Below are 24,922 nucleotides of genomic sequence, written 5' to 3' on the forward strand. Positions count from 1 at the left end.
CCACAAAATGATCCAAATGAAATGCTGAGAAATTAGAAAGAACAGGGTTGGCCACAAGGGAGAGAGAAGAGGTCAGTTTTGGGGGGTTTTTTTGCTGTGTTGGTCAGTTTTGCCAAATTTCTTTTTCTCTTTTTCTTTTTTGAAAAAAATTCTTTGTTACAAGAAATGGCTCTTTGGGAGGGGGAAGAGGAAGGTAGGAAATCTAGGTGATATAAAAGCAAAAGATACCAATAAAAATATTTTTTAAAAAAGATATCATTAATTGTTCTTTGAGGGAGCAGTCAAGACTCAGATGGTGGGGATGGAAGCAGGATTGCAAGGATTCGAGAAGACGGGGAGGAAGTAGGGCTTTGGGACTTGTCTGCACTGGGATGTACACAGTGATGTGCTCAGACTTGATGACATCATGTGTGAATGTCTGCCTTGAAATACTGTGCCCCCTCCCTTCCCTGTGGCTTAGTTCATGTTTCTGCTCCTCGTAACATTCTAGACTCCCTTTATCTCAGGTGTCAGATGTGTCTCATGATCCGCGTCTCCCCATTTCTTTCCCTGACCTCTAAATTTCTGGTTTCTGCTTCAAATTCTTCTTCAGACTAGGAATCCACAACTAGCTGTGTTCAGATCTTCTTCAAAAATAGACTCTTAAGTCAGGACTATGGGGACTCTTCCATGACTAAAGGACTGAAACTTCAGTGGCTAGACTGGAACATTGTATTTCCCTGCTCAGAGGACTTTTGTGCTTCCTTCATGGTTCAAATAATTGAGTTTGGAGAAGTGACCTCCAAATTGAGCTACAGGGAGGAGCGTGCTCTAGGTCCACATGAGTTAATGTCTCAGGTGCTTCTAACACTAAACTATGTTGCTTCTCACAAGATGAAAATTTTGGGAGATCTTTGCATAAATCTCAATCCCAGGTTAAATGATTTTACTCTGTCATTGCACAAAGTGCTTTTAAAAGAATCAGTGCCAGAAATTGCAGGTCAAGATTGACCTGGGTTAGCAGAAATTGAGAAGGAAACATTCTTTAGACAGATTTAAGTAAAAGACGTATAAGAGCTGTTGTAAAACTTTTTTTTTTTGGCTAGGCAATGGGGTTAAGTGACTTGCCCAGGGTCACACAGCTAGTAAGTGTTATGTGTCTGAGGCCGGATTTGAACTCAGGTCCTCCTGAATCCAGGGCCGGTGCTCTATCCACTGCGCCACCTAGCTGCCCCTTTTAAAAGCTGCTTTTTTTTTTTTTAAGTAAGGATAAGATGATCGTCTTGAAAAAGCTACGTTTCGTCCACACGGTGCATCGTGCATATATGTGCATATATATCCATGTGGTGCAAGATGAGGCAGTTTGGGTTTTTCTTTGCAGATAAAATCCACAAGAACTCCTTCCTTTGTCTGTAGGATTCTGATAACCCTGACCTTCGAGACCGGGGCTATATCTACTGGCGTCTTCTCTCCACGGACCCTGTGACAGCCAAGGAAGTAGTCCTATCTGAAAAGCCCCTGATCTCTGAGGAGACGGATCTGATTGAGCCCACCCTCTTGGACGAGCTCATCTGCCACATCGGCTCTTTGGCCTCCGTATATCATAAGCCTCCCAATGCTTTTGTTGAGGGAAGTCATGGGATCCACCGAAAACACTTGCCCATTCATCATGGGAGGTAAGCACTTTGGAGAAAGATCCAGCTAAGTGGGGCAGGTTTTGCCCTGCCAGAAGGGGAGTCTCCTGGAAAAGAAGTCCCTCTGCTGGCTATCAGTGATGGTAGTGTACTCCTGTAGGCTGCTCCCAGGCACTACTGCTCTCATTCTGTTGTAGGTTGGAGTTTGTGGGCTTGTAATTATTGATGGAACTTTAATGTCTTTGACAGTAAGGTTATTGCTGATTACCAGATACTTGGGCAGGTTCGGTTCCTTATCAGAGTTGGGTGGCTGGGAGAGTTAGATGAAAAATGGAACTTTAAAAAACACGTTACGTTTCAGTTCCCTGCTCTGGGGCTGTTTTATAAATAAAAAACGAGATGTTAAGGCCGTCACAAATAACATTTCTAAACTGTCAGCCTAGTAAGACGTTTTCATTATCTGCTTTGGTATCAGACATGGAAAAGATTGGTCCAGATTGATGGAAATCCCTCTCTTGTGGCTGTTTTCAGAGAACTGGATTTCCCAATTTAATAATAAAGCATTTATATCAAGAGCTGTCTTTAGGGAGAGTTGGAGTCTATACATTCCAATGTCTGCCTGAAAACTAGATTATTTCCTGACCGTCCTTCTACAGTCTATTAAAAAAAAAGCCAAATTCAGTAAAATGGGTTGGCTTCATTTATCATCACTCAGCTGGTTGTGTGTGCAAGACCTTTTTTTTTCCTGTAGCAACACTTAAAAATGCCATTTACTGTTATTTCAGCCTTGCAGCTTCTGTAATCACTAAAATTTGGGATGTACCAGCACTGCCTTTTCAAACTGATGTCCAAGGGTTGCCTGCTAGGAATTCAAAATATTCTCTTTAAAATACCTTGAGCTGGGCATTTCAAACAGGAAGAATAGACCTGAGATGGAAGGAAGGATATAGGGGATGAGGGAGTGCTGAAGGATAAATGAGAAACCACTAAGTTTTACTCTAGTTATCAGGTACTGTTAACACCTCAGTTATCCTCACAGCGTCCTTTGGTAGTTGTTAGGTATCAGGGACAGTTTGTTTTACTAAAAGAAAAATGAAGCCCAGCTCTGGGAGGGATTTGCTGGTTGTGTCAAGGCAGAGAAAGAGCAGGGCTAAGGAGTGTTGGCCTCCAGGTCTTGGCCTGGCTTCATTCCCCTCTTGTGACTGTGTAGCCAGGCCACAGTTCTCGTGATTAGAGTAGATCAGCAGTGGTCAGTCAGATGGTCTTTCTTCAGAGAGCTCTCTCTGTGAATAGGCTGTGTAGACAGAGATTCTGACCAGGGACTTGGGTTCTGATGGGGCGTAGTGGCCTTTCCTTTCTACCTCCGTTTCTCTGTTTGTGGGTAGCATTTTGCCTTTATGAGTGATGTATCTGAAGAAGCCATTAAAATTAATAAGGCTTTTCTAAAAATGTTACATGGCGGTAAAATATAGAAATTCATTGCTTTATTGTTGACAATAAAAGGAGCAGTCAGTCTTTTAATGAAAATGATAATGTGACCCCTAATAGGAACTTTTTAAACCCCTTCTAAAGAGAAGTGAAGTGACATTTTCAAGAATCAAAGTTTTCTGAGGACCAGGGATGCCTCACTTTGGTGTTTGATCCCCAGTACCAGGCCCTTATTTAGGGGATGTCTGGACCTGTGGTTTCCTTGGTGTGGGGAACTTTCCAGTGAGAAAATCCCTCTACTGAAACAGCAGCTGACTGGCTCTTCTGAGAGGTGCCCTGGGCCCTGAAGGGCCTTGGCCACAGTTGCAAGCCTAATTTGCTAATTTTTCTTACTCCATGCTTTGTCCAAAGTACCAAAGGAGAAATGGATAGCCTGTTTCACCCTTAACTTTGTGATATATGCAACCCCTATGGATTCCAGGTCTCTTTTTTTAAGTGGTTGTCAGATATAAAGGGGAACATTATAAGAACATGTTCTCTAGGGCATAAGGAAAGAAATAAAACCAATCTTTAAATTTTTCAAGGAAACCTCTTATTTAAAGATCTTTTTTTTTTGGTTGAGATCTCTGAATTGGTTGTTTGATGATTTATTATATGATTCCTTCCCTGATATCATTTGGAGTTGCTACTACCACTTGGGCTGCCTTTTATTACAAGGAGTTTAGTTGGCACAAAAGGATTCCTCTTAAAAAAAAAAACCGTGGCTAATGGAATGCTTTTGGAAGTACTGCTGACGTCAGCATTAATTTGCAGTTTGTCATTAATAAGTGTTATTGTCTCTGATGTGAAATGAAACCACACTGAAAATGCTGTTCTGTCTTTTCTAAGGGTTTAAAACACCTTCATTACTAGATGAGTTGTGTTTTGGGTGGAATTCTTTTATTTTTCGTAGTCATTTCATCTTGGTTGCCACTTAAGTAGAATAAGAGACGTATTGTTGAGTGTACCCTATACTTTTCTGCCAGGGTGTGGGGTTGGGGTGGTAAATATTTGTCTAATGTAGGGACATCTCAGCATTTTGAAAGATTGCTTTAGGGTTAACCTTACTGTTGTTTCCAATGAGCTGTTGATGCAAATCCATTTCTTGTGCATTAAGAGAGAGAGAGAGAGAGAGAGAGAGAGAGAGAGAGTGTGTGTGTGTGTGTGTGTGTGTGTGTGTGTGTGGTTTTTTAAAAGAAATTTTTGTATCTGGAAGTAGTTTCTACCATAGACCTCCATACTTATTCTGAGTTTTCCATTTCAGATCTGTAGGATTTGTGTATACTTTCTGTCTTGTTACTCGGTCTGCCACCTGTTGATGTTGGTAACTCATATATTCTTACACATTACTCAGTGGCAGATACAAAAGACAGGGCCTTGGACATAAGGTATGGATGTGGTAGAATTTTGGGGTACTCCTGGCCAATTTTTTTTCCCTTTTATCTTCCTGCCGTACTTGACGCTGATTACCTTCTTGAAGTTTGAGGCTTCTTTGGCTTCCATGACTGGGTTCCCCCTTTATTCTTTTGTTGGATTGTTCTTTTGTACCCTTTGTGACTGTTCTTTATCCTTCCCTGCTACCTGTACATTAACTGTGGGTATCATGTGAAAGCCCTTTTTTCCTTCCCTTTTAATTACTTGATTTCTTAGTAGAATTTAGCAATTCTTGTGGTTTCCATTGTTACCTATGCAAGATCTGTTGACTAGTTTGTTTCTCTAGTCCAGATCTTTCTCTTCCCTTACCTCCCATTTGAAAATTGATCTCATCTCTTTCAGTATCCCATTTTTTGTTTCGTTTGTTTCTTTTACCATTAGTAGTGCCACTGGTTTCCTGGTGCTTCTGTCATTTTCTTTCTTTCTCTTTTTTTAAAACTATATCTTTTAAAAATTATGTTGATACCTTTTTGACACCATAGTTTCTTCTCAATATTATGCTCTGCTTCCCTAATCATGTCTTATATTAAAGAAAAACAAATAAACAAAACCAGTACAAACATTTACTGTATGTGTCAGCATCTGCAATATTCTTCACCTAGAGTCTCTGGCCATGTTTTAGCATGTGTTCTTTGGGAATAGCACTGACCATTGCATCTGATCTGAATTTAACTGCCTTTTTGTTTTTCATTAACATCATTTTGGGGGGGGGTTCCCAAGTTTATTGGAAAGAAAGCAGAAGTAAATATTAAACAGCTCCTCTTGGTGTTTTGAAGTTCATCCCAACTGTGGGCTGGGTAACTTGCAGGTTGGACAAACTGCCAAAGTCCAGGAGTTTCAACATTTCTTTGGTATCAGGGTCCACTTCAATGATTTCTTGATCCAAAGCAGACATCTCAGGGACGTAGTTGTCCCTCCTTTCTCTTTCCTCTTCGTGCAGTTTGTTGGAGATACCTCTCAAAGGGCGTCTCTGGATCCTCTTCATCAGATGAGTAACGTAGCCCGCGATCTGGTTGCGGAGCTCCTTGCTGGGGATGATGGTGGTCTCCTCGCACACGCACTTGTTGGTGTGGAAGTCATTGCCCAGGTGGGTGTAGTACTTCTCGATGATGACTCACGCCTCCTTCTTCACAGTCTTGGTCCGAACATGACCCATGTCAGCTCCGAAGGGTGAAGGGCTTTCATTAACATTATTGTAGTGATTATATAGATTGTTTTCTTGTTCTTTTTCATTCTGCATCAGTTGGTACAAGACTGACTTCTTGTGATTCTCTGAGTTCCCTTACTTGTCTTTTCTTCTCTCAGTCATATCAATTCTTCTCTTTACATTTTTTCTTCCCCCCTACCCCCATCTCATCCATTACTAAGTTCTGTCAATTTTACTTCTTCAGATATTCTTTGGACTTGTCTCTTCCTTTTGAATTTTCACAACTACCCCTCCTAATTCTGGACTTGATCACCTCACTTTCATCTGAGGTATTTTAGCAGCTGATTTCTCAGCCTTCATTTTCTTAATGTGCATTCATCTTACAATTGGCTGCTTCCATATAATTTTCATCATATCATTCAAGTATTCAGGAGCATACAATGGCTTATCATTGTCTATCACATCAAATCTAAAGTGCCCAAACTTGTGTTCCAGGCTCTTCCCAGAATCTTTTGCCTCTTTTCCTTCAAGGCCCTTTTCATCTCATCAACTTCACTTTTCAACATGTGGCGCAAGAAAGGGCTGAAGGTCTCTTGGAGGGAGCAAGTGCCAAAATATTGTAGGGCCTCCTCCATGAAATGAGTCAAAAGAAATCTAATGATCCGGCTAGGAAAAGTGAAATGAATGAAAAGTTGTCTGGTGACCGGAAGGTCTGTCGCTCAGTCTGTGGTTGTCAGGCCATCTTTTGAATAGCTGTATCAGTACGTACATCCAGGGTAAACATAGATGAGGAGTTAGGCCTAGAAGTGAATTGAGGGAAGAGAGTGGGCTAGATGGCACTTAGGAAATTTCAGAGGGCTTTAAACTGATCCCTGGCCAAAAAAAAGCCATTGTTTTTAAGGATATTTTCTAGGTAATGTTGTGTTGGGAAAGAGGGAGGGGTCATGGAACACCATAATTTCCAAAGCAACAGAATTGCAGGTGACCCAGAAGTCAAGGAGACAGAAATGTCTTGTTCTTTGTCTCAAAATGTGCTCCATGAGAGAATGAAAATCAAGTGATGAGGGTCATGTTGTCTGGTCAGTCAAAAGGTACAGGACATTTGTGGGCGGAGTCATATCAAAGACAACAAGAAACCTTCTGGGGGACAGGCAGTGCAAACAGGTGTTTGAAGAAGAGGGTGTAAATCGAGTGTCTGTTCATGTCTGTTGTGTTTTCCGAACGTGGCACATCTGTTAGTCACCTTTTTGGTTTTTTAACATTATGTTCTAGGTGGAATTGACTTTTCCATATTCTATTTTTGTCTCCGTTATTACAGTACCGATGCTGGAGATAGTCCTGTTGGCACCACCACCACGACCAGCCTGGAACAGCCTCAAGTCATCCCCTCTCAGGGTGACCTGCTGGGCGACCTTTTGAACCTCGACTTGGGTCCCCCTGTCAATGTGCCCCAGGTTTCCTCCATGCAGATGGGGGCCGTGGACCTCTTGGGAGGAGGGCTGGACAGCCTGGTAAGTCTCGCTCCTTGTCTTTTCTTTGGTCACGTGTAGTCCTTGCTTTGCTCACGAGACCTTGGACTATGCTGTTCTGAGTGAGCAGTGGGTCTGGACATCTCCCTCCTAAGCAGCAATATCCTTTGATGGAAGATAGGGACAATTATCCTAATCAGTCATAGACTGTTCTTCTTCGGCTTGGGATGGTTCTGCAGATTTATGGGATAGATTTCCTTACCTAGCTTCAAAACAGAAAGCACTTTGGTGTTTCAGGGATTTGTTGCTTCTAGATCTGGAATGCTTGAGCACCCTTTCTGGAGTTGGTTAGAATGGAAATTGCTTGGCTACTTTCCATTTTCTATTTTCTCCCTTCTGGTCCTCCTTCCAATTAAATTAGCTTCCAGGATTCTGATACTAAAAGGCTTATTATGATCAGGAGTTTTGGTAAATAATGCCACATTTGGGTTGAGGAGTCAAAAGTAGCTCAGGTTGTATAGTCAGAGAGAAATGGGATGAGCTAGGAAGGGATCTCAGATCTATAGAAAGGTGGAATAATATAAGGGCTTCTTGGCATACGCTGAAAGCAGCTCTTGGCATCCGGACGCTTGGAGGAAATCATATTTGTTTGCAAATAAGATGTTTTGTCCATTTGATTCATTTCCCAGTTTTAGAAATTTGAAGGCAGATGTCCCTAAAATAAGTGTGTGCTTCCAGAGACCTGTAGCTAAGACAGTGGTTCTCTGTGGCATCTACACTGGACTCACTTCTCTCTTCCACTGGAAACAGTAGGATCTCTTCAAATTAATGCCAACCCAGTGGATATTTATGCTTTCTGACAGGGAGACTAAGGAAAGAGGCCTCCGTGATGGCTGCGAGACGTTCTAATGGATAGACACTGCTTCCAAAGACTGCCCTGACCAGGCTTTGGCTCTAGATGGTAGTTATACAAACACACAAGCAATTTCATGTCTGCTTTTTGGGAACTGCAGTTTAACTTTCTGCGTAGAATTTTTAGGGAATTCACTAGTAGCCCTTGTGAATAATCCCATAAAAGGCAGAACAAGTCCAGCTCCACACGGTCACTCCTACAGTATAACCTGTAACCAAATTCCTCCTCTATTTTGCATAGTCGCCTTCCAGTTTTAGTAAATAGCTTTTATGACTATTCAAATAGGAAAGAAGCAAAATTTTTTCAAGAGATGGCAACAAGTTCCTTTCCATCCTCTTTATGTCCCAAGAAAAGTATTCGATTGACGGTTACTCTTTTTTTTTTTTAAGGCATTTGGGGTTAAGTGACTTGCCCAGGGTCACACAGCTAGTAAGTGTCAAGTGTTTGGTCTGAGGCTGGATTTGAACTCAGATCCTCTTGACTTCAGGGCCGGTGCTCTATCCACTGCGCCACCTAGCTGCCCTGACAGTTACTCTAGACCGCGCCTCACGTACCACAGCTTGTTTAGCCATTCCCCAGTTGATGGGCATCCCCTCAGTTTCTAGTTCTTTGTCAGCGCAAAGCTGCAATAAATATTTTAGAACACGTAGGTTCTTTTCCTTTTTCTCTGATCACTTAGGAAAGCAGACCTGATAGTGATATTGCTGGGTCAAAAGGTGTACACTGTTTATATGACTTTTTGGGCATGTAATCTAAATTATCCATTTTACATCCCACAATGCTCTCTGTCTCTTTTTTATTCATAAATTCTTCTGTTAATAAGTCTGATAGATAATATGTCCCATGCTTTTCTAATTTACTTGTACTATCTCCCCTTATATCTGTGTATCCATTTTGACCTTGTTTTGGTAAATGGTATGAGATATTGGTCTGTACGCAATTTCTATCAGACTGTTTTCCAGTTTTCCCAACAATTTTTAGCAAATACTGAATTCATATCCCAAAAATTTACCTTTTTTTCCCCATTAATTCCTTTGATATTCTTGACCTTTTGTTCTTCCAAATGAATTTTTTTATTTTTTCTAGCTCAATGAAATAACTTTTTGGTAATTTAATTGGGATGGCATTGAATAAGTAGACTAGGCAGAATTACATTTATGTCATGTTGACTCTGCCTGCCCGTGCCCAGTTAATATTTCTTCAGTTATTTAAATCTGACATCATTTGTATGAAACATGTTTTATAACTATGTTCTTGTAGTTTCTCCTGGGTTTGTTTTGGCAGGTATACTCCCAGGTATTTTATGCTTTATCTATGGTATTTTAAATGGAGCATCTCTTACTATCTCTTCATGCAGGGGTTTGTTGGTAATATGTAGAAATGTGATGATTTATGTGGGTTTATTTTATATCCTGCTACTTTGCTAAAATTATTGTTTCAACTAGCTTTTTAGTGGAATTTCTAGAATTTTCCAAGTATATCAAATCATCTGCAAAAAGAGATAGTTGTGTTACCTCATTGCCCATTCTAATTCCTTCCATTTTTTTCCTTCTCTTACTGTTATTGCTAGCATTTCTAATACAGTATTGAATAATGTTGGTGACAGTGGGCGTCCTTGTTTCACTCCGGATTATGGGAAGGCTTTTAGCTCATCTCCTTTACAAATACTGAATGAAGATTTCAGTAGCCACAGTGCCACATTCAAACAACTCCTTAGAAGCATCTGTTGTAGTTCTGCATTTTGGAGGTACGATAATGTTGTAGGTACAGTAACGAGACTCTACACTTGAGCTCTTCCTGATCTTGTGGTAAAGTGACCTCCTTAGTATTTCGGCTCTAGAAGGTTTTGTGTGTAATTTCCATCGGTTTCTCATGGTTAACAAAAAGACAAGTGAAATGAAAAGAGTAAGGGATAATCCCTCTTTACATCTGTGTGTATGTCCTGAACGTGCTTGATTATTGTCTAGGTTTTTAGAGAATATCAGGACGGCCTAAACTTGACTGTGTGGGCTGTCGGCAGCGAGATGTACACATTTGTAAGGAGGCAGTAGTAGATGGTGCAACTTAAAGTTTCCATTGCCCTTGTGCAAATGTCTTTTTGTAAAAGTTATCTCTGATTTAGAAAAGAAGAATGTTCGCTGTGGCAAACATTGCCTTGTGGTGTAGGCATTAGATTTTTTTAACAATTTATTCTGAGCCTAAACGCCCAAGCAATGAGAATTTCCATTGACATAGTTGAATGCAAAAAGAGGATTGTGTATGAAACCATGAACCTCCATTCCTTGCTGCTTGCTTTTTAAAAAAAAAGTATGTAAATTCCACGTTACTTCCAATGCTGCCTTATTTGTCTGCGTTTCCTTCTGAACTCTCTTCTGTTCTCCTCCATGCATCAAAAAAAAAAGTTTCGGTGACATTTTTTGACATCATTATTGCCGCTCCTCCTTTCCTTTATTAAAAACTGAGAGATAAGGAAATAACCCTTGTAATAAATAAGCATGGTCAAGCAAAACAAGTCCACAAAGCGGCTGTGGTTTTTTTTTGTTCCTTGAGCCTGTCCAGTCTCACCAGGAGGTGGGTAACATGTTTCATGATAGGTCCCCTGGAGATCTGACTTTGGTCAAAGTCCTTTTGTCTTTGGAGGTTGTTTTTTCCTTACAGAGGTATTGTCTTATTATAAATTGTTCTTTCTGGTTCTGCTTAATTCACTCTCCATCAGCTTGCTCACACTAGCCAAGGTTTTGCCTTGATCCCTTAAATGATGTTTTTTTTTAACTTGATCCTGAGTATTGGCTTGAATTGAGGTGTTAATTCGTTGACCCAGTTGGGAAAGGAACCTGCTGCAATTTTAGGACTGAGGGAAAGTCATCAATTTACACATTCAGCTTCTAACTGAAGTTAACTGATAGGATGGCACACTTTTAAAAAAAATATTTTTAACAATGTTTATTATAGATTCCATTTTACAAATGCTAGATGAAATATATACAAAAGCAGATAGAAAATATACAAAATTTGTATTAAGCAGATAATAATATACAAGAGACATAAGCTAGTAGTAAGTTCAAATATAACATATTAGGAAAATGAATTGACATTCATTACAGTAAGTGTCCATGAATTGGAAAGCCATTCTGTAGAGAAATGCTGTGTAGTCTGATATTATCACACTATGCAAATCCCTTCAAATAATAGGAAATCAAAGTACTTTTTCATAAAAGCACATCTTTATGTTCAAAAGAACATAAATAGTATCAACTTAAAATTAAATAAGTGAGGTATGTACAGTCAACTACTGATTTTTACTTCTACTTTAAGATACCATTTCCTTAATCTTAAAGAATTTTCTGGTCTCATCGAAGTTGAAGAAATGAAATGCAAAAATCAGCACAATGTTAGGTAGATAGTAGAGGTTCTTTAAGTAGTTAAGTGTATGGTCATTATACTGCATTACCTCTGACTATAAGCATATGATTTATGTAAGTAGTTAGGAATGGCATTTCAAATCATTATTAAAAGTAATAAAGAATATGTCTTGATTTAAATTTTCACATTTTATAATCACCTTAAAAAGAATTTTTAGGATGGTATACTAATGAAGTGCTCTACATCAGCCATTTGACCCTGGACTTTGGCTTTTGAATAAAACTCCAAACTTGGAGCAAAGGCATGATAAAGATGCTTTTGGCAGCAGTGACTTGTGCAGAACATGTATTTCCTTGTAAGCTTGTCTCCCTGTGACATGTATGTTGGGCTACACGTGGCAGATACAAGTGGTACTTTGATGACCTCTCTTATTTTCTTTTGGCTTTTTTTTGATCTAGAATCCCTTTTTATTCAGTTTTTTATAAGAGGGAGTCAGAGTGTGCATACATCTAATGTTTAGTTGACATTGAAAGGCTTAGATGTCATTTTATTTTTCTCCAAGGGAATAATTCTGTCCTATGCCTTGGAGCACTTTTTTATCCATTTCAACAACTATTTGACTTCCTCCTGTGTATAAGGTACTGAACTTGGTGCCATGGTGTTACAAAGAAGAAGACACTATGATCTCTGCCCCCACAAAACTTGAGTCTGCACAGGTGAGATCTGAGCACATGGTGTAATGTGAATGTGGGATGAAAAATTAGGAGTAGGATGCTGTAAAAATAAGTGCTCTTGGTTTGGTTGGTCCTTCGAAAGAGGCATGGGAAGCTGTGGGATAGACTGCATTGGAGTTCAGAGGGTCTAGGGATTGGGCCTGTGGTTTCCCTAATGTAGGCATCAATGTAGGCATCTCTTAGTATCTTCCTTGAACAGGGCAGGTTGGTGCTTTCTTTGCACCTTCTCCTCCTGGAGGTGAGTTAAGAGATGAGGAGAGATTGGGCTGGAGCAGGACGTTCTTACCTGCCTGGGAAGATGATGAAGATGAGTACCATTTGAGATGTTTTGAGTTTGAGGATCCAGTAGAATATTATCCAGGAGATATTTTGAAATGCTGATACAGCCTGAGAGTTATGTCAACTAAGCATTGATCTAGCACTGATTATGTGCCAGGCACTGGAAATACAGAGCCAAAATAAGGAAAGAAAAATCCCTACTTTCCAAGAGCTTATGCGGAGTCGGGAAGTAAAGAGATGATGGTTGGCCTGGAGGCCCTCCCTAGGTGGAGGTTTGAGGAGAAGCTTCCCCTCTACCTTCCATTCAGAGGGTTCTGATGAGTAATGAAGACCGAAGCTGATGTGATCTTGCAAGATGATAAAGATCCTGGTGGGTTGATACAGAAGTCCAAGGGGTGTAGCAGGGTGGGAAACAAAGAGATAACTAGTCTGGGAACCAAGTTATGAGCCACTTTGAAGGTCAGAAATGTTCCTGTTCTGTTCTAGAAGCTACAAGAAGCCACTGGGTTTCTTGAGCCATAAACTGCCCTCCCTGAGCTTATATTATTAACAGGTGAACTAAGACACAGCAGTGCACGTGGATGTATGCACTCACACACACGTGATATCAAAGTGTGGTAAGAAATAAGGAGTATTCTCTGCAAACAAATGGTCTTGCTGTGAATCTCAACGTTGTGTACAGGTGTGGGCAAACAGGACATTCTGCTTTTCTGCAGTGGTTCTGCATTTATAAAAAAAAAAAGTGTTGAAAAATGTGGAAACCGTTCTTAGTTCACTGACTCTCGCACAGAAAGGCAGGAGTTGGCTGACTCTTGTCTAGACAGCCAGGCACCGCTTTTCCTGTGAAGCTTGTGGATCCTCCTCTTTCCCAGGGCCCCTTCTCTCTGCTGCCCCTTGGATCCCACGTCTCTCTGCCCGTCCGTCATCCTCAGCAGAGTCTAGACCTCTTAAGGACAGGGACTGAGTCCTTTGTTACTTACAGGTTTCGGCTCTTGTATTGTCAGTCCAGCTACCAAAACCACTTCACTTCCCCTTTTTTCCAGTATAGTTGCTTGCATATTTTTATATTTCTGATTCTTGTATACCAAGGTAGGATGTAAAAAGTGAATGATGTAGTGTTAGCTCAGTGCTGGGCACATAGTAGGCACTATGCAAATACTTATTCCCTCCCATTTCCTCCCTTCCCCCAGCAGCAACGGAAGGTTGTTCCTTCCATTGGATGCTATTTATTTTTTTCCCCTTATTTATTTTTTCCTTTTCCTTCTTTCTTTCTTTCTTTCTTTCTTTCTTTCTTTCTTTCTTTCTTTCTTTCTTTCTTTCTTTCTTTCTTTCTTTCTTTCTTTCTTTCTTTCTTTCTTTCTTTCTTTCTTTCTTTCTTTCTTTCTTCCTTTTTTTTTTTTTAGTGAGGCAATCAATCTGGGATAAGTGACTTGCCTAGGGTCACTCAGCTAGTAAGTGTCTGAGGCGGGATTATGAACTCAGGTCCTCCTGACTCCAGGGCCAGTGCTCTATCCACTGTGCCGCCTAGCTGCTCTTTTTCTCCTTGTTTCTACCACTTGCTTGTGGTTTCTGGGGAGAAAGATTGAAGGCAAAAGGAGAAGGGATAGTAGAGGATGAGCTGGATAGATAGTGTCATGGAAGCCGCACATGTGAGATTGGACGGACTTTGGGAGAGAGTGAAGGAGAGAAGGGTTTGAGGTGGTCTGTGGGGTCCCAGAGAATCGGACGTGACTGAACAACAGCAGCGACAACGTACCTGATCATGCTGTGGTTATCTGTTTAACCTCACCGGGCCAAGTTGTGTTTGGAAAGGGTGGATCGGACCCCCCCAGCAGTCACTGTGGTTGTATTTTATAGTCCATTTCTGAACTACTCGTTAGGGATTCAATAGATTACACCTTGATAGCTGAAATACCCTGCTTTCTCTTAGGAGACATTGACCTTCTAAAATGAGAAAAGGAATAGCGAAAATTAATACACAGTAATTTAAAGGCCTGAACATTTATGATATTCACAGGATTCTAATCTAAATTCCATTGTTTTTGGTGGGGTTGCGCATACTGTTTTAAAGAATATTCTTTTCTAGGGGCAGCTAGGTGGCGCAGTAAATAGAGCTCTGGTCTTGGAGTCAGGAGGACCTGAGTTCAAATCCAGCCTCAGACACATGACACTTACTAGCTGTGTGACCCTGGACAAGTCATTTAACCCCGATTGCCTCACCAAAAAGCAAAAAAAAAAAAAAGAATAATCTTTTCTGAACCTAGGGACAAAGCTGTTTTGACCTGTCATGTAAATGACAGCCAAATACTTTGGCTTCTCATCCGTTCATCTTCAGACCCCAGCTCAATGAGAGTAGAATCCTGCCCAGGAGCAGTGTCTGAGCACGAGACAATCGAAAACAGATCTGTGTTCCAGAGGAGGTTTTTAGAATCCCGGGTAGCAGACACATGGCGCCCACCTGCTTGAAGCTGTCTGACCCGGGTCTGTCCTTATAGTGGAAGGCTCTTCTCGTGTCTGTTAGTCTCTGGTTTCCTTTGGAAAATCTTGATCCTCTTATTCCTGTCAGACAGACGTGGGTCTGCTGCAGAAGGTGCTTTTGTCTCCTGTTCTTCCCTTTCCTCACTCTTGTGAGTGTGAAGCTGTCCTTGGGATGCTTGATGGGCAGCTTCTGTTTGCTCTGTGCAGAGCCCTGTGCACGCAGGCAGGACTCGTCAGCCCCCAAGCGCTCTGCTTCAGGACTCGCATCATGTGCCACGGACAGCTTTGCCCTAGAAATGACTGTTAACTGCACAGCTGCCGGCTCTCGCCAGCTGTGACCCGCGGAGCGGGTGATACAGATGCTGGGAGGTGGTGAGTGCACCGTGATCCCAATTCCACACCGTGTGAGTAGGAGGGAGAGGGGAGCTCAGCCAGTGGCACACAGCCCGTTAACTTCTACATTATGCCCTGCGTGGAGTGGGAGGGAGGAAGTTACATCATTAGCAATTGAAGTGTAGAATAGGGTTTGGGAAGAGCTAGTCCCCTGGCCTCCCCCCCCCCACTTAAATTTCAGCATTTGAAATGATCCATCACTTATTACTTGATCTCTTTTCTAACCTTTTCCCTATTACTGAGGTGGCAACCTTGGCAGCGGCATTTTTTGCTTTGTGGCAAAAATGGAAAAAAGCAGCTTTGGTAGTAGGGCCCTGGGACAGTCATAAGTGGCTGCTACAGTGAACCGAGAGGAGTGTGTCCTGGAGTGAGTGTGTTGAGTCCAGTGGAGGCTGAAGTGGCTTGTGTTTATCTCCTCTCTTCCTTGTCAGAAGGCTGCTTGACACCAGAATTTAACTAGTAGATGACATCCTTCACATGAGGAAAGTGGGCACAAGATCAGCATGGTTAATTAGGTTCCAGGACGGAAACGTGTCTCTGCCTTTGCTGTGAGCTGAGGTGTATTTGGTCCTTTTTCATCCTGCTGGCTGCAACATGGTGGAGAGTAGACAGAGGCCAAGTATAACTGTGTCTGAATAAGCCTTAGAAAAGATAGGGATTGGGGGGGGGGGGCTGGGGACGGGAAGTGTTGGGACAGGGGCAGCTAGGTATTGAAGTGGATAGAGTGCCTGGCCTGGAGAGGAAGACTCATCTTCCCGAGTTCACATCTGGTCTCAGACACTTACTAGCTGTATGACTCTGAGCATGTCACCTCACCCTGTTTGCCTCAGTTTCTCATCTGTAAAATGAGCTGGAGAAGGAAATTGGCAAACCACTCCAGTATCTTTGCCAAGAAAACCCCACACGGGATCACTGAGAGTCAGATATGACTGAAAAAAATGACAACATGAGTTGGGAGGTCGGAAATGGACCTGAGATTGCATTGTCTAGGGAACTTCACTGTGGATTTGCAGCAGTTAGAGAATTGCTCCAAGGATTAAATGGGGATGGAGGGAGCTCACTTGGTAACTGGAAGAGGTGGGCCTCAGGCCAGGACCTCGGGGCTTTCGAGACTTTCACTGTGCTGCTCTGCTTTTCCTTTTTGGTGCTGAACAGATAGCAGAAATGAAGGGGATGAGGTTTTTTTTAGAAGAGCAGCGTGAAGTAGTGGCAAGTCTGAATATTTTCTTCATCCAATAGCTAGGTGACCAAGGCACATTCTTTCACCTTTTAGAGTCTAAGGTTCCTCATATGTAAATGGGGCTAATTACACCTGTAGTATTGACCTAGCATGTTGGTTGTAAAAAAGCCAGTGAAGTAAAAAAGCCAAGGAAATTATTTTAAGATCTTTCAAGTGCTGTATAAATGTGAGCTGTTTTTATTATTCTGCTCTAGTACATCCTGGGCTTTATCACCACAGGATCAAAGCTTGAGAGCCTAGTGGGGTTTTATCTGCTTAACAGAGCAAAGCTAAAACAATGATTAGAATTGCTCTTCAGTAACTTTGTTTTACAGCTAATATTGACAAACAGCATAGAGGGAGAATGTATTTAGTTTTCCTCCAACTGAGATATTAACATAGTACTCAAGGTTAAAAAGACCAGTACCCTGGAAATGAAAATTGTCTGGGTGCCCTGCTTCCATGTAGCTAAGAACCATCAGAACCCAAAGAGCCTTTGCTCAGCATTCATAAGCCTGCTTGCCCTCAAGTGTTTTCTTTTTCCTTATCCTTGAATACCAGAGCCATACAGAATCCTGTTTCTTTCTGGGTTATAGCTGCTAGCCTGTGGGTGTGATGATAGCATCTGAATAAGTAAGACAGAATTTTTCTGAATCCCTCATGACTTTGGTTTAGTCTTTTCTCTCTTCTGTTAGGGCTTTCTCTCTGTTCTCACTTGACTGTCTGTCATAGAGATGTCTTTCATGTAGTAGTGAAAACAATTGGAAAAACATTTCTTTCTGTAAAGGTACTGACAAACAATTGAATCTTCACTTTTTCATATTGATATATTTTATAGTACATTTTACAAAATCTTCTGGTTACCTTACAGGAAAATATTGTTTGATTAATTTGACGCATCTGTTTACCAGAAAAATGAAGAGCCGTTAGAAGGCATGGAATTCTCTGAGTGTGTCTCTGGAGTGAGTGATTGTGATAGTTTAATTAAGTTTTCTCCACTCTCGTCATCATTATTACAGTAATTGACTCTGTATTGAGCTTGACTCTTTTTCAAGCTTTCCATATGAGAGGTATTTAAGACCTTCTACCGTTTGGCCCTTTTAAGTCTTATTTCTTTTATTATCTCATTCAGATAACCTATTCTCTCTAAACAGAACCACCATTGTTTCTCAAGCCAGCCCTGAGACTGGCCTCTTTCATACATTTTTGGGTTTGCAGTGTTCCTTTTTTCCTCGAATGCCTTTTTTCTTCCTCCTTTTTCCCTCTTCCCCTACCTCCCTTTCTTCTATTTTCCTAGCTTTTTCAGAGTCTCCTAAGCTTAGTCAAGAAGCCATGTCCATATTTAATCTTTCCTGGCCCTCTAGCCAAAACCAGTCTTTACTCTTTGGGATTCCAACTGCGCTTTATTCTGTTTCTTATGACCTTTTTTTTTTTTTGGTTGGTGAGGCAGTTGGAGTTAAGTGACTTGCCTAGGGTCACACAGCTAGTAAGTGTTAAGTGGTCTGAGACCAGATTTGAACTCAGGTCCCCCTGAATCCAGGGCCAGGGCTCTATCCACTGCGCCACCTAGCTTCCCCTTGTTTCTTATGACTTTTAACACATTTTGCTTGTAGTTAATTTGTGCATTTGTTTTATTTTCCATCTCTTATTTAAACACATGGCACGCCACCCCTAATATAGGACTTTGTACATGGTAGGGACTCATTTTTTTTTAATGTTGAATTAATGGAATTTTATGCTTTCCAGGAAGCCCATCTTAAATGAGGTAGATGCTGTTGCAGAACTTGAGAGAAAAGTGCTATGCGAAAGTCGAAAGTCGTTTCCATAATCCCTCACCTACTATTTTCTCCTTTAAGTTCCTTGTCATTGAGGACTTGTTTGCGTATGTGGTTTTGAAGTCTTGTGCTGAAAGGGCTCTTAAAAGCTTTGTAAATGGGATTTCTGTCTCTCTATTTTATGTTGAACTCATCTATTAATGTAAGTTCATAGTACCTGTGGCATCCATGGACAATAGAAATCAACTGTCAGGGGGAAACCATGATCTAGCACACTTGGTTTTAAATTTTCTGTTTAGTCCATCAGGTGACAATCTAAAGTGTCTTCTGTAAGATGCAAGGGGTCGGGGCAGCTAGGTGGCGCAGTGGATAGAACTTCGGCCTTGGAATCAGGAGGACCTGAGTTCAAATCCGGTCTCAGACCAGACACTCGACACTTACTAGCTGTGTGACCCTAGGCAAGTCACTTAACCCCAGTTGCCTCACTAAAAAAAAAAAATCTTCTCAAAAGATGCAAGGGGACACACAAAGTAAGTCTTCACAGAACAGTGATTCCCCACACTTCCACTGGCAGAAGGCAAAGGGTGCACTGTTGTCTCATAGAGAATGCTGATTGTGCTGTTCCCCATGGTGAGAGATCGGCTTATGTCAGTCACAAGCCAAGGACAAGGCACTTTGATACTTTTGTGTGCCCACCATCTCGTGGACATGGATAATTGGTCTCCCTGGCTTGGATTACAGCCCATTGCTGCCTCTGTGGTTCTTGTCCGTGGGCTTCCCTAACTCTTCTGTAGAGAATCTGTCTTTAGTATTTCATGCATAGAAGTGCAAACAGCCCTCGGATTGTCATCTTTTGTGTTTTGTGCTCACCTACCACCTTTCCACAGGAGAGGAATGAGTAAAAATCTTAGGAGGTAGTAACCTACCTAGTAGATAGGGGTAATATTTACAAAAAAGATGAGTTTTTAGTGTTGCTTTTTTTTGGGGGGGGAGGGTATGCTGTACTGTTAGAGCCAACTCATGGCTAGTTTTTTTTTTTAATCATGGCTAACTCTTTGCATAAGACCTTTATCATGGCACCTACAACTCAGAGTGGGAAATGGGTGAAAAGCTAATTAATGGGTCTGTCTCTTGCCAGTTCCTTGAGTCCTTTCAGATCTCAGGATTTCAGAGCTGGAAGAGAATTTAGAAGTCGTCTGGGGGGTCTCCTTGTTTTACAGATGAGAAAAAAGCCTAGAGAGTTTTCATGATTTTCCCAGCTTCACAATCTGGTTATTTAGCAATAAGGCCGGGACTTTAGTCCAGCTTTTCAGCTTTTTAGCCTGCTTCTAAACAAGCTATCCCTAGTAGATTCTCTTCTCAGAAGAATTTAAATGGAGTCGGTAGGAAGGAGAGTTGTGAAGCTGGAGTCCACAGGTGGTGTGGTTTCTTCCTGTCCTATTTTCTCTTTTTAGCATTTTGTTAAGTTTTAAACCCCATTTTTTGGTTTGTGGCTACTGGCACAGATCTGAAAATGCAATTTTCAGTTTTATTTATGCCTCCTTTGCTTGTTTATTTATCAATTAAAGGCTGTTCAAAAGTGCCAAGGAGCAGGTGGCATAGATGAGGAAGGGGCAGGGTTTGATTTTTATTTTTTAAAAGGACATTTGAAATGTAACAGTGTTTGAGGGACAGGATTTCTTGGGCTTTTGCAGACTCTTCTAAATCCTGTTTGAATTTGTCCAAACATTGCTGTGGAAAGATTGGATCTGAAGTATCCCTGAGAGGTCTCAGCTCCGTCTTCTTTCTAAGGGTTTTTCTTAGATGTCCTTACCAGGACATTACAACCTAGACCTTCTTTGTCACAGGGGAGACAAAGTTATTTGACAGCATGTACTCCCCAACTACTGAGTAGTCCAAACTGCAAATTCTGTTCTGGCTTCTAGTGTATAGCTAAATGAACTCTACCTTTCTCTCCTCTCTCTCCTTTCTCTCTTTCAGCTTGGCAGTGACCTTGGCGGGGGCATTGGAGGAAGTCCGGCAGTAAGTGCCATCAATTTTTTTCACAGTGGGAAAATAGTGTCCCTTCCTTACCCTGATTTGATATAATTTTTTTTGTCCCCTAATTCTCTCAAAGCAGCCATTGCTGCTGTCATACATTGTATGTGCAGACCAAGGTGGCAGTGTTAGAAGAATAGCAGAGTGAGAAAAGGTCATTTTGAGTTGTCAGGGTGGTGCCCCACTCTCTGTTAGGCCATATCCTCAGGGCTTGGAGTGTTGGTCTCTTCAGGAATTTCTCTGGCTTCCTGTCATTAATAGTTTAAAAGAAATTGAAACTCCTATCTTGGTTAGGAAGTGCTCTTATGCCCCGGTGTCATCTAGCATGAAATTGAGAGAGTGATCTGGACTCTGTAAGAGTGAGAGGTTCCTGAGAGAGTGTGTTTCAGAGAGAAAATACCCACCTTTCTGGGGGAGGGACCCCCTAAATGTTTATTCTTGGAATGAGAGAATGACTAAAGAGATGGCCTGACCCCAGTGGAAATGGAGCTGCTGCCCCTTCCTGTATGAGCAGTCCCTTCACCTCCCATTTTATGATGCCCAGAGGCCTTTTGCAAAGAATCATGGAAGCTAAAATTGGAAAGAAAAAAAAAAGAAGCCAACCTTGGGTACCTGTGTCCTCATTCTGTGCTTTTGTGCTCTCTCAAAAATAGCCTAGAGTGAATGTTCCTGTGAAAGTAAAGCCCTTTTGGACGACAAGGCTCATTTGGTGTTGGAGAGAGAGAGAGAGAGAGAGAGAGAGAGAGAGAGAGAGAGAGAGAGAGAGAGAGAGAGAGAGAGTGGATTAGTCTCCCCTAATTGCTGAGATTGCTTTGTTTCACTGAGTACTTCCTTATTGACTGTCAATTATACTCAAGTGCCTGTGATGTCCATTGGCCCTTGGTGATGCCTAGCTATGTTCAGTTTGCACTGTGAGCCTTTCCCCTTTCTTCGTGACTTAAATTGTTTTTTTCCCTGTAGGTGGGACAGTCCTTCATTCCATCTTCTGTGCCTGCAACTTTTGCCCCTTCACCTACTCCTGCTGTGGTTAGCAGTGGACTCAATGACCTCTTTGAACTCTCCACTGGGATAGGCCTGGCACCTGGAGGGTTTGTGGCTCCCAAAGCTGTAAGTCGAGAGGAACTCATGATGGGACCTTCTTGATGGATAGGGCTTGGGCTTCTTGTGATTTTGGTGTTAGACCTGACTTCTACTGTTTCTTAGACCTGAGACTTTTGTCCCCTTGTTCCAAGGGGCAGGAGGAGATAGCAGGGCCCAAACTCATCAACCAGAGACCACTATTATTCTCACCACGTTAGCTCCTATTTATAATTGGCCCATGGGGCTTAAAATCTTAAGGAGGCGAACTCTTTTCCTATACACATACTGTATCATTCAGTCTGTCAACCCTAAAGTCAGTCCAGGGGAAATCTAACAGTGTTTTGTCTTTTAAAAAATCTTTTGGTAAACTGTTTAGTAGAAGAAAAACATAATGTTTAACCAGGATAACATGCTATTCTCTGACTCTGAGAATCATCAGTTAGGAGAACTGAAAGGGCCCTTGTATTTCATCTGATACAACCCTTTTATTTGACTGATGAGAAAACTAAGAACCAGAGGGACCATGACTTGCCCAGGGCTGTGTGGATAGGTAGTGAAAGGTCCCAGACATTAACCCTGGACTGCTGACTTCCAATCTGATTACTGTTTTCACTACAGCGTCTTCTTCCCCTTAGTCTTATAATAGCGTTTGTAACATAGATGTATTTTTCCATTTTTTGTCATTTGCTATTAGTGTAAACCAGATTTATTTTTGAACATAAGGGAATATAAATTCAGTCAGGCCTACCAAGTAGAGAGTCTTTAAGGATTGACCTAGTTTTGGACTGTTGTCTGGGGCCCAGTTTAATTAACTTTGAAGAGACTCATCACCAGATGAGCACAGAATGATGGATTTTTATTTACCACAGTGACTCTTAAAAACTATGGTATAGTGAAATTGCTGTCAGAGTGGACAAGGGGAGTGTTCCCACTGGCAGAATTTACAGGTTCTTGAGGTAATGAAGCATAAATGTTTGTGGAATTAATAAGAATGTGAAAAATAAGTTCTTATTATTTTGGAGAGGCTTCTTTGGGGGTGACAGTCCCTTCAACATATAGGGGTGCATCACTAAGCCAGAGCTCCTAGTATGACCGGGCTTGACATACTTCATTGCCTTCTGGGAAACCATGCTATTTTATTTCTTATTGAATTGTTTGCTTATTTATCTAGTTCTTTACAAAGGATCTCAGGTTGTCCCATCCAGGAAATACATGTGTTGCACATGCAGTCTGCCCTGTTGATTGCTCTTTCTACAAAGTTGTTCTGCTATAATTTAGCTGAGAGCAGGCCGTCAAGTTGACCTTGGCTAAATGAGCCTTACCTAGGGTTTTGCCAAACTCTAAATAGAATTATAAAGCCTCCCTGAAAATATGATTTTGTCTTAGAAAGTTAGGACAGACCACCTGACACATGATCAATTTTAGACTCCGTTGTAGTTTTGGGCAGGATTGATGCAGTGTTTTAAATATAATAAAGCTCAACTATCTGATTGAAGATGGTGATGATAAAATCCTGAGAACCTTAATGTGGCATTTTAGCATTTACTTTCAATTACTACTAAATTTTGAACCAAAACTGTTAACACCTGTCAAGAGCTGCCTGAAGTTCTTCATCTTCCCTCATTTGTTCTCCTTACTAGAGGCACAAAAAAGCAGTGACCAGGTTGGTCAGGGGAGAGGGGACGGCTTGATCATCAGTCCCTGAATAATTAAGAATGAACTATGGTGGCTAATCAGAACAGCTGGCACTGCAGAGAGACTTTTGTTCTGCTCCTACAACGAACTTCCTGAGGGGACATTTTAGCTTTTTATTCTTTCCTGTGAAATCTGAATGATGGCACATTATCTCTCTAGGCATTGCCTCGTCCAAATGGCTTTTATGCTGCCTTTCAGGTTTGGCTTCCTGCAGTGAAAGCAAAAGGCCTGGAGATTTCAGGAACATTCACTCACCGGCAGGGCCACATCTACATGGACATGAACTTCACCAACAAAGCATTGCAGCACATGACAGATTTTGCTATTCAGTTTAACAAGAACAGGTGAGAAGCCTGAACCACTCAAGTTGACCTTGCGGCGGGTGTTTGCCTCATGCTCAAGCAGAGAATGGGCCATTAAATTGTGGGAAATCTCTCCTCTCGGTAGGCTCTGGATTCAGGACGAGGCCCCGGTCATCTTCAGCTCAGTAGCTAGCTATCCAGATATTGTATGTGATGGCTCTTCCATCATTTGGAATCATGAAACAAAAGCCCAGATACCTACTCCATGAGACAGCATTCTCTGACTAAAAATCCTGGAGAATGTGGACTTCTTATGTCTAAATGTTTTATTAATGCTCTTTTTTTACGTTGCTGTCATTTTCAGTGGATTCTCCTTTCCCTACCTTGTCATAAAACTCTCCCGTGTAACAGATTGACAAATTAGTTAGGCAAAACAAAGCAACGTATTGACCATGTCTAAAAATGCATACCTCATTCCCCTCCTGCAGTCCACCACCACTGCTGAAAGGCAAAAATGTGCTTCCCCTTTGGTCTTGTGATGTCGCGATTAAATTCTGCATCGATTACGTTCCAATGGCATTCATTGTTGCTTTCCTTTAGGTTACTGAGGTTGTTGTTTAAATTGTTTCTAATTACTTTGTTCTGTATCAGTTCATATAAGTCGTCTTTGGTTTTCCAAAAAATTCTTCTGTGAATATTTTTCTATACATGAGACCTTTCTCAGAGTGTGTTTTTTGTTGAAATGTGGTCACTTGGGTGTGAGAGTGGAGTGGTTGTTTGCCTTTCTTTGTACGCTCAGTGCTGTTGTTGTTGTTTGGTTGTTCCAAGTGTGTCTGACTCTGTGACCACACTTAGTGTTTGTTGATTGGTCTAAAATTGTCTTCAAAGAGTGAGCTTTTGTTGGTGACAGCAATAACAGTTGGCATAGATAGCACTTTACAGTGCTTCCCTGAATCCCGTAACTTGTTACTGAGGACACAAGACAGTGAACTACATATTATAGGCTGGCAGTAGACTTTTGGAATGACTTTTTTTTTGCCCTAGCTTCTTGCTAGGAAGGAAGAAGTTGAAGACCCAGGTCTAAGAGTTCTGAAGCACCAGTGGTCCCTGTTAAGTTTTCCTGGCTTACGGAATTGGCTGCAAGATCTCATAAAGAATACTTTTTTTTAAAAAAATCACCTTCATTTCCAAACGTTCCCTACCCCTTCATCCATGTAACAAGCCATCCTTTGTAATGAAGAATAAAAAAAGAAAGGGGGAGGAAATGTTCTAGCTTCTAGATTTCAATTGTGGGATCTTTTTTTTTTTTGTAATTGTGAAAGATTCAACTCTGCTTATAAAATAGGAGTAATTGACTCTTGAATCATAGATCTATTTGTGTTAGCTGAGAGGCTACATTTCTGAAATTCGGGCTTGTGTCATCAATCATTTTAATTCACTCTAAACCATTTGCATATGTTTTCACCTTCTGGAATATTTTTTGAATTGGCACATCAGCAACCATCAGTGCGTCTGGCCGGCTGG

At 41.4% G+C, this 24,922-nt stretch overlaps 1 protein-coding gene and 1 pseudogene across 3 annotated transcripts in view; one reads left to right on the plus strand and one right to left on the minus strand.

Annotated features, from left to right (window-relative positions):
* Positions 1-24,922, plus strand: part of AP2B1 (adaptor related protein complex 2 subunit beta 1) — a 123,152-nt gene that overhangs the window by 57,686 nt on the left and 40,544 nt on the right. For 2 of the 3 annotated variants that reach the window (XM_021005958.2, XM_021005957.2), the window contains 5 exons: positions 1,396-1,655; positions 6,980-7,172; positions 20,265-20,306; positions 21,282-21,428; positions 23,295-23,440. In XM_021005958.2, the coding sequence (XP_020861617.1) occupies positions 1,396-1,655; positions 6,980-7,172; positions 20,265-20,306; positions 21,282-21,428; positions 23,295-23,440 (788 nt within the window). The remainder of the gene's footprint in view (positions 1-1,395; positions 1,656-6,979; positions 7,173-20,264; positions 20,307-21,281; positions 21,429-23,294; positions 23,441-24,922) is intronic. The other variant, XM_021005959.2, reaches the window with a different exon arrangement.
* On the minus strand, positions 5,222-5,670 carry LOC110221418 (small ribosomal subunit protein eS17 pseudogene; annotated as a pseudogene).

This window comes from Phascolarctos cinereus, unplaced genomic scaffold (genome assembly GCF_003287225.1).
Source record: "Phascolarctos cinereus isolate Bilbo 61053 unplaced genomic scaffold, phaCin_HiC Scaffold_5;HRSCAF=322, whole genome shotgun sequence".
NCBI lineage: Eukaryota > Metazoa > Chordata > Mammalia > Diprotodontia > Phascolarctidae > Phascolarctos > Phascolarctos cinereus.